The sequence below is a fragment of the Peromyscus leucopus genome, chromosome 8b (genome assembly GCF_004664715.2).
Source record: "Peromyscus leucopus breed LL Stock chromosome 8b, UCI_PerLeu_2.1, whole genome shotgun sequence".
Taxonomy (NCBI): domain Eukaryota; kingdom Metazoa; phylum Chordata; class Mammalia; order Rodentia; family Cricetidae; genus Peromyscus; species Peromyscus leucopus.
Genome location: NC_051086.1, coordinates 60,302,577 through 60,311,585, shown reverse-complemented (window position 1 = coordinate 60,311,585; position 9,009 = coordinate 60,302,577). Strand labels below are relative to the sequence as shown.

General features: G+C 44.5%; 1 protein-coding gene across 1 annotated transcript in view; it reads right to left on the bottom strand.

Moving 5' to 3' along the window:
• Positions 1–2,958: 2,958 nt before the first annotated feature.
• The window catches only part of Slc6a4 (solute carrier family 6 member 4), a 35,026-nt gene continuing 28,975 nt past the window's right edge, over positions 2,959–9,009 (bottom strand). The window contains exons 14-15 of the mRNA XM_028866798.2: positions 7,464–7,631; positions 2,959–3,675 (exon numbers count right to left, since the gene is read on the bottom strand). Of these exons, the coding sequence (XP_028722631.1) occupies positions 3,601–3,675; positions 7,464–7,631 (243 nt within the window). The 3' untranslated portion in view covers positions 2,959–3,600. The remainder of the gene's footprint in view (positions 3,676–7,463; positions 7,632–9,009) is intronic.

Below are 9,009 nucleotides of genomic sequence, written 5' to 3'. Positions count from 1 at the left end.
ATAAAGTTGTTAAGGCTGGGTAACTTTTTAAGTTTGTAAAGTGTTTTGCATATGATATTTTTATTAATGTGTATTCTTGGGGATGAACAAGAAAAGAGAGGTTATGGCATCAAAGTGATGTGTTTGTGTGTCAAGGGAAACCTAGGCCAGTTCCGGACTTCCCAGCTGCATGGACTTGAGGAAATCAGCTCCTCCTGTGCAGACCTGGGAGAGAGCGTCTGTTAAGAGAGGGGTGATAAAGCCCGCCACAGTCTACAAAGAATCGTAACAACCCATTCAGCCTTTCTGAAGTGTGGTATTCATAGTTCAAGGTGGTTTTTTGTTTTGAGTCTGTTTATTTTTTCAAGGCAGGGTTTCTCTCTTTGTAACCCTGGCTGTCCTGGAACTCACTCTGTAGACCAGGCTGGCCTGAAACTCCCAGAGATCCACCTGCCTCTGCCTCCCAAGTGCTGGGATTAAAGGCGTGCGCCACCACCGCCTGGCTCAAGGTGGTTTTCATATTAAATATTTGTAAATGATATGCTTGAGGGACTATTTAAATGTTTGACAATATACAGTGAAGATTTTTATCTTAACCTTAAGAGTTGGAATTTTTAAATGAAAGTTTTAATATAAAAAGTCACATCATGACGAATTATTGATAAAGTAATAAAATTTTCTCTTCTTGAGTCAATCAGCTTTTGTAGTCTTTCCTATTCTGATTTATCTCACCATTCTCCTTTCTCGGGGTTTCTATTACTTTTCCTAGGATTGCATTGACAGGATTCCTCCCTGCACTCTGAAGGCTGCATAGTTCAAGTTTTAAACAAACCCTGCTTATCATTGGCTTTTCTTGTTGCTCTTACCAAGTAGTTTGCAAAGCACCTTAAAAAAGGAGGGTTTATTCTGTCTCATAGTGTGTGAGCACAGTCCCTTGTAGTGAGGGAGGCGTGGGGGAGAGTGTGGTCCATCAGTGAGGGAGGCATGGGGGAGAGTGTGGTCCATCAGTGAGGCAGCAGGGCCCCTGTATCCATAGTCCAGGAGTAGCGAGATGGATGCTGGTTCTGGCTTTCTCCTCTTTCTTTAGTCTGGCTCCCACTCGAAAGGACCAGTGAGGTGGCTCTTCACACACGGTTAAGCATCGCTCGCTGCCACTGCCACGTGTCTGTCTCCCAGACTATTCTAAAGCCTATCAAGTGGAGCAGTCAAGCCTTTAACGTGACCTGTGTTCAGGTACTATTCCCTTCCACACATCCCCACATGTGAGATATGAAGTTCGTTTTCCAATTTTATTTTTTTGGGGGGGGGGGGGGCCAGAGCATGTATTTTGGTGGAAAGAAACTTCTGGAATATCAATATCAAAACTTATTTTTTATTCACAAAGTTAAATGCCAGTTTGGCTGAAGACAGGGTTCTAGGCTGAAAGCCTTTTCTTTGCGGAGTGTCATGTTCCTCTGCGTTCCTTACAGTCTCGATGGCGTATGAGAACACTTACTTGTTCGTGAGCACCTTTTTAGGATCACCGTTCCATATTGCTGGTGATTTTGAGAGAGAAACCAGAGCCGGGTTAGGCTGGGTACTCCAATACCTGCTTTTTCTCCCTCTTCTGTCTCAGGTTCCTTCTGTCACATCAACTTTTTCTTCTCAGAGTCCCAAACCAAACAGCTGGAGGCAATTTCTTTAAATTCATGTAAGGTCACTTTTTTTTTTTTTTTTTTTTGGTTTTTCGAGACAGGGTTTCTCTGTGTAGCTTTGCGCCTTTCCTGGACTGAGAAACAGCTTTGCCTTTCTTCCTTCTCACCCTCCTCCTCTTCCTCCACTTTCTTCCTCCTCCACTTTCTTCCTCCTCTCCTTCCTCTTCTTGTTCCTTCTCCTCTTCCTCCTGCCCCTCCTTCCTCTGACTCAGAATTCACTACCAAATCAGTTAATTTCCAAGCCATCCCTGGTAATTTCAATTTCATGCTTTGTATCTCCCACACTAAAAAGCTGAGAAGTTGAGTCCTGTTTCACGTAATACTGAGATCTCCACCCCCTCCTCCCCATTCCTGCCTGTTTTCTACTTCATCTTGGACTATCTGAGATTTCTTCTCCTCATCCTCCAGTTCTGAATTTCCTTTTTCCTCTTCCTCTAGCTGAGGCCTCTTGATCCTCTAACTTGGGGGTTTACTTTTCCTTCCGTCTCCAAGGTTACTTATCCCTTATTTAGTCTCTGGGTTCTTCACTTCTAGCCTAGCCATTACCTTTGATGAGCAGAAAGCTCAAACCATCATTTTGGTTTTCCTCCAGCTTTATGTTTGAGTCTGAGTTTTACTTTTTCTTGAATCCCATTTTGTCTTTTTGCTTGGTTTGCTGTTTCATTTTATGGAGAGCATCTTCTAGTAATTATTTACTTACTAATGTGTGAATGTGGAGGTCAGATCTCTCCTCCCACCTGTAGGTGGGTCCCGGGGATTGAACTCAGGTCACTGGGCTTGTATACTGTGCCTTTACCTGCCAAGCCGGCCCATTGGCCTCTTCATAATTGTTTAATAAAAAGAGTTTGGGAGGTTTTCTGAGACTGTTAAAGCTAACGCAGATTCTCCAATTGCTCCTGGACAGAGACCTGCCCTTAGCTCAGAGAATTAGATCGATGCACCCCAGAGCAAAGTGGAAGTTGGATTTCCCTATCTCCACAGGACAAATAACCTGAACAGTCAAAGCCCTCAGCCATTTGAAGTAGAGCTTACACCAGACATCCAGCTGAACATGGAAGTTGCTGCTGGCCACAACCATCTTGAAAGAAGCTGTCACTAATAGGACTAGATAGACTAATAGAACAGGCCAGATTTGCCCATGGAACGTTATGCTCTATGTTAACCGTGTGTGTGTGTGTGTGTGTGTGTGTGTGTGTGTGTGTGTGTGTGTGTGTAGGAGACAGTCACTGGAAAAGATGGTAGCAGAACAGGCTTCTAATAACACATACACAATGATACACATGGAGTAGGTAGAATTTGTTTAATGTAAGAAAAATTAGAGGACACTTATATCGTTTGTAATGGACCCGGAATATTGGGTCTGGGGTACACAGACACAACAGTGTGCAGACACAAATGTTCACACATACACATCATTTATTCAGTTTAACATCTTTACATCTTCCTTTCTTGACTTCACAGCAGCACGTGGGACAGAAGGTTCTAGTACACTCGAGCTATAGAATATTCTATGCTACTGAGGAAATATATGGTTAGCGAGACATCCCTGTTTTCTCTTAGATGGTGTATGCATTCATGGACAATGAAGACTTGAAGCAAACAGATGTGAGAGAAAAAAAAAGATACAGGACTTTCACAGACTTAATTCTAAACCTAATGCTAACTGATGACTTCATCACCTGCTACGCTCCCTCCCATGTCCAAAAAAGGCCAGTTCACTGTGTCACATCCACAAGGCAGTATGTCTAAGAGATTTCATGGAAAGAAGTGGCTGGAATCCACAAGAGTCTGGGCACCATAGTCTTTAAGACCGTGTCTCCATGAAGAAAGACCTTGCATCATCAGGCTTGGCTGACAGGGGAGAAGTCGAGGTGGGGCTTGTTAAAGCTGAGAGAGGTGGATGGCAAGCCAGTTCCTCTCCGGTGTGCTACACAGCATTCAAGCGGATGTCCCCACAGGGAATTTCTGTTGGTGTCTCGGGAGTGATACTTTTAATAATGCGCTGTTGGGAAGAAAATGCAATGTTATTTCAACATGAATATTAAAACATTGAATCGTATTTTAATGACATTTCATTAATAAGTTGGAATAGCCTCACTGGCCTTTAAAAGAGAACTTCCCAATTTATCTAATAGGGATAAAAATGGCAGAGTGAAGAACTACAAGCATCTGGAGAGCCAGTAAGAACATCACTGTGATGTGAAGGAGAGGAAGTAATCCTTTAGTAGAACCTTGCTGGCCATAGCACGCCAGACTTTAAGGAGCTGTGCTTGCCAGAGCCACACTGAGCTTAGAGACAGACAGACTGGATTTCAATTCTCCCTCTCCTTGGCCATAGCACCGAGTGCCTTGAGTCACTGAAACCCATCCCTTACCATGTTGTAAACTATCATTGACTAGATAAAAATACAATTAGGATTAGTCTTAAGTGGAACTATGGTACCCAGGACAGAGCTAATTAAAATGTATGGGAGAGGCAAGCCCAGGAAATAACATTACAAAAAAAAGTGTTTGGCTTTACACCCCACCCACTTCCTGTATGTACTGCTGCCCTTTTGTCTGATTCCCCCAAGTTACCAGGCTTAGATATTATTTAATTTTGTGTGTATGCATGCATGTAAGGAGCATGTATGCCAGTTCATATGTGCAGGTCGGAAGATGGCTTTCAGGGGTCAGTTTTCTGCTGTGGGAGTTCCTCCAACTTAACTCGTCTACCTTGGTGGTAAGAGCCATTTTGCCAGACCACCACAGACTATTATTGATCTCAAACTTTGCCAGGCCCCAGCCTTCTGCAAGATGGTAACCAGCTAATCCAAGAATGGAGCATTGCTGACATCTTCTTAAACACGTGCTCGCTAGAGACCATCTCCCATTATCTTGGTGTGGTCAAAGGCTTTCTGCACTGAGGACAGTCAGCGAATGACCCCAGCCTTGAGCCTTCTAGGCTGCTAGTGCCTGCGATATCTTCCCAAATGAGAATAAATAGAGCTTATTCTGCACACTGCAGACTTATGCAAGTGATCCCCAGCTTACGGTAGGTTACTGCAACCCATTTTCCCTTTATGATGATGCAAAGGTGATATCCATTCAGTAGAAACTCTGTTCTGAATTCTCATCTTTTCCCAAGCTAGTGACATCACTGTCTCCTGGTGCTAGGAAGTGACAGCGAGCCACAGCTCCTGCCAGCCAAGTGCTCATGAGAATAACAGTGCTGTATTATGTTGCTAGGCTATGATGTTCAGGAGGTTAGGTATATTCACTGTATTTTTTACTTAATGATATTTTCAATTTATGATGGGTTTATCAGGATCTAATCTCATTATAAAGCCAGGAGCATCTGGACATGACCAGTTCCCAGCAGAGTTCAGACATTTACTTTTCTCTTAAATTTACCTTTTGGTCTTTTTTTTTTCCCTCCCAAACCAAAATTTTATATAAAACTTCTCTTCCTCCCAGAGTGCTTCTGAGTGTGAAATCTGGCCATTAACACATAAGGACTTGAAAACCTACATAGGTAGGTATGGTGGCCCACACCTGACAAGGTCAGCCCTCAGGAGGCAAGAGCATCACTGCATGATTAAGGCTAGTCTGAGCTACGTAGTGATATTTTCAGAATTAAAAAAACTCCCTCCAAAAAAATCAAACTTCTGTTTTCCCAGGGGTACTCAGGGTCGGAGGGGAGCCATGGCATGCTTCACCACTTGTGTTAAGTACACACAAGAATAGCAAAGGTCTCTGGGATGTCTCAAGTAAAGAAAGGCCTTGGAGTTTCCTAACCCAGCCCAGCGCTATCACCTTTGCTGCTCCAGGGAATTGCCGCTCCTCAGACACGCTCTAGTCCAGTGAGCACATCTTACTCACAGGAAACCATGGCCCAGAGGTGAGGGCTTTGCGTGGCTGACTAAGTCCTTTCCTTAACATTCCCTAGGCTTTATCAGCTGCTTCCCAAAGCCACTGTCTCCCAGCTGGTGGCCTGTGGTGAAGATGGCCTTGTCATCTCATCTACTGCCGATGGGTTTGAGTTCTGTCACTTATACTCTTTTGGGTGACATTTCCTTGTAACTAACTGAAAATTTGCAAGACAGACAACTAGGTACATCCTATGACAAAATGATGGCATTTGTTAACCCCAAGTTCCTACTTCTGACCCTGGCCTCCAGGTTTGAAGCAGCAGAGGTCCTGGATCTTCTCAACCATTGCTAAAGCGTAGCCTGGAGGAATGAATTTAGTGACTCTGGGGCTGAGAATGAACTGCTGGAGAACAACTGTCTGGTCCTCTTTGGGAGGAAAGGGGATAGGGTTGGTTTGGTTATAGAAATTTGCCTCGTTGTCTTCACCTTGAGTTTAGTTTTCCTACCTAGGAAAAGAAATGGATCCAGTTGTCCTCAGAGAAAGATGTTTGTCTCAGGCTCTTACGAACTGTCTGAGTGTGCTAGTGTGATGGCCAGTGCAATATACAAGTTTTGCTTATTAGAACCCACAGTCTAGTCCACCTGGGTTCTCGGAAGCCTCCTGGCTTTCCCCAGATGGTACCCCTCCTCTCTGAGCTCCCCCCCTGCAAACACAACAATGGACCTGAGAATCTCCTGGTGTGACACTCACTACTGTGTGTAATAAATGCAGCTGTGGCAGAGACACCTGAACAGTAACATTTAAAGCATTCCGGGTCTGTGCAAGTGAAGGGACACTGTCAGGAATCTTAGGAGTGGAACCACTAACCCTGGCAGGGCAGCATGGCATGAAAATGGCCACTATTGTCCCTAACCTTTAACACCAATTTCTGCACCAGCAAACGGCCAGCTCAGAAGAGGGAAACCACATCTAAAAACGCAAAAATGCTGGCCCGAGAGCCAGGAGATCTGGAGAGTGCCTGAACTGGGTTGTCTTCAGACAAGTCACTGAATGATGACTTTGACGAGGCTATCCCCACCCTCGATGTTCTTGTCTGTCTATATAGCACCTGTACCCGTCCACCTCCCAAGGTCCCTGAAGAGCAAAATGAGATGACCTGGAGACAGACACTGGGGCAAGTTTGTTAGGTACTTGGTAGACAGTAATATCATTTCTTCTAATATGGGGATAAATGGCTTAAGCTACAACTTTGATAACCAACTTTGTTGGGCGAGTGACAGTTTTTAGGCTCAAATTGTTATTATAACATCCTTGTTTTGTGATGTTCTTCAAGATAGTACTTGACATATTGATGTGAAAAAAAATGACCTTGTACAAGGCATGGTAGCCACACCTTTAATTCCAGCATGCAGGAGGCAGAGGCAGGGGGAATCTGTGAGTTTGAGGCCAGCCTGGCCTACAGAGTGAGTTCCAGTCTCAAAGAGAAAAGAAAAATGACCCTGGCTCTTTTACACCATAACCTTCCCTTACCTGTGCCCTGGACGTTACAGACGTGTGGTCTATGCCCAATGGCAAGCAGCAGGTAAAGTGGCTGATAAGCTGCACACAGCCCAAACAGAGCACCAATCACTTCGAGACAGGGTCTCAGAGAACCCAGGCTGGCCCCCCGATCACAGTGTAGCAGAAGACCTCTACTCCCCGAGTGTTGTGATACAGCGGGATCAGCTCGCTCTAAGTCACTGTGTTTGAGTTGTGTCGTAGTGATAAGGCGGCCCTTAAATTGTCTCTGCCTTCAGTGAGGGAGGAGAAACTCGATAAATATATAAGACAATGAGCCTTCTGGTGGATTTTGTCTTTTGAATAAAACGTAACAAGAGAATTGCTTTCGGCACAATTATCCTGCTAAACACACACACTCTCTCATTAGCTGGCACATACCTCCTTAAGTGTCCCTGGAGTGCTGATCAGCCGATAAATGATATACGTAGGGATGCAGATGATAGATGACGTCCCTATGCAGTAGCCCAAGACGATACTCCAGTGAGGATAATTATATTGGAAAAGCCGCAGTTGGGGTGGGCTCATCAAAAAACTGCAAATGATGAACTGAGACAAATCCCAAGAAACATTGAAAATCTTAAGACCACAAAGACCGAAGACCAAATCTGAGATTCTACTGGGTATATATATATATATATATCCTAGATGAACTTAGTACCAACTTCTGTACCAACCAAAAAACAAACGAACAGGTACATTCCTTGCTTGGGTTTCTTCACCTCAGGGCCTACTGTGGAAACTACAAGCTACAGCATCCCTACAATTATCCCCAAAGTCAGAGAGATGTAGTGTCTCCTCCTGCCACGGAGAAGAGACTGGCCAGCAAAGAGACGACCTGGGCAGCCTCTCTGTTTATCCCTGCTTTACTGTCGTGTCCCGGCATCCACTGACTGTTTTAGGGGTGATCGATGGAAGGTGCCTTCTGTCTGGAGAGAGAAGCTGAGGAGTGCTCTGCTCTTGGGGATGTGCCTCCCCAGCTTTCCTGTCTGTGTCAGGCTCTGCAGCCTGGGGTTTCGGTAACCATGGCCCTGCAAGGATGCATCCCAGCACTAGTGACAGTCTGCTACAGGCCCTCACTGAAGAGAACAGTGGATGTGGGAAAGCAGCCTAACACACTCTTCCTTTGAAAATCCTATGAAATTTTTTACGAAAAATTCAAATCTCTTTTAACACCCAACTTACGATTTTCTTATTTTGTTTGGTTTCCAGAGTGAGCATAAACGTTGGGTTTTGCCTAGGAACCACTGTGCCGAAATCACTACTGTGCTTGATTTAATTTGAATTTAGTGCTTCGTGCTCCTACAGAAGACACTAATGTAGATTATTTGTGTAGTTAACCATCTATTTATATCTGTTTTTCCTTTGTCGGCAGGTAATAAAATGGGAAATTGTTAAGCACACATCCTTCTTCAGAGCCCTGCTTGCCCGTGTCCAGGAGGAGGGCTTCAAAAAGGAGCCCTGTCAATCACAAACCTCTCCTAACACAGGCTCCTCAGCCCCAGACCTGGCTACCGAGGAAGGTAACTGGGAAAGGGCGGAGAGGTTCAGGCAGGAGCCTCCCTGACAGAACTGGGCCAGCTTGCTGTCAGGTTCGTGAAATGGAGCTCCAGGCTCCTTAGTCAGTGGCTCCCTTACTGAACCCAACTTCTTTTCTCAAGCAATCGATTTATTCTTTCTTTCTTCTTTTTTGTAAATTAGTTTCAATGAAAAGGAACATTTTTAGTAAGTTAGTGTTTACCTAAAGCTTCCCTATAAAGCTCTGAACAGGGGATCTGCTCATTCAATGTAGGTAGACCATAAGCCTCCAGAAACAAATAAAACAATCAGAAAAAGCCCACGGCCTCCAGACAAGAATGAAGCATAGGAAGCGCTCACGTCATGTGTAAGAGGAAGCCAAAATATTTTAGTACAATCTGTCAGGTAG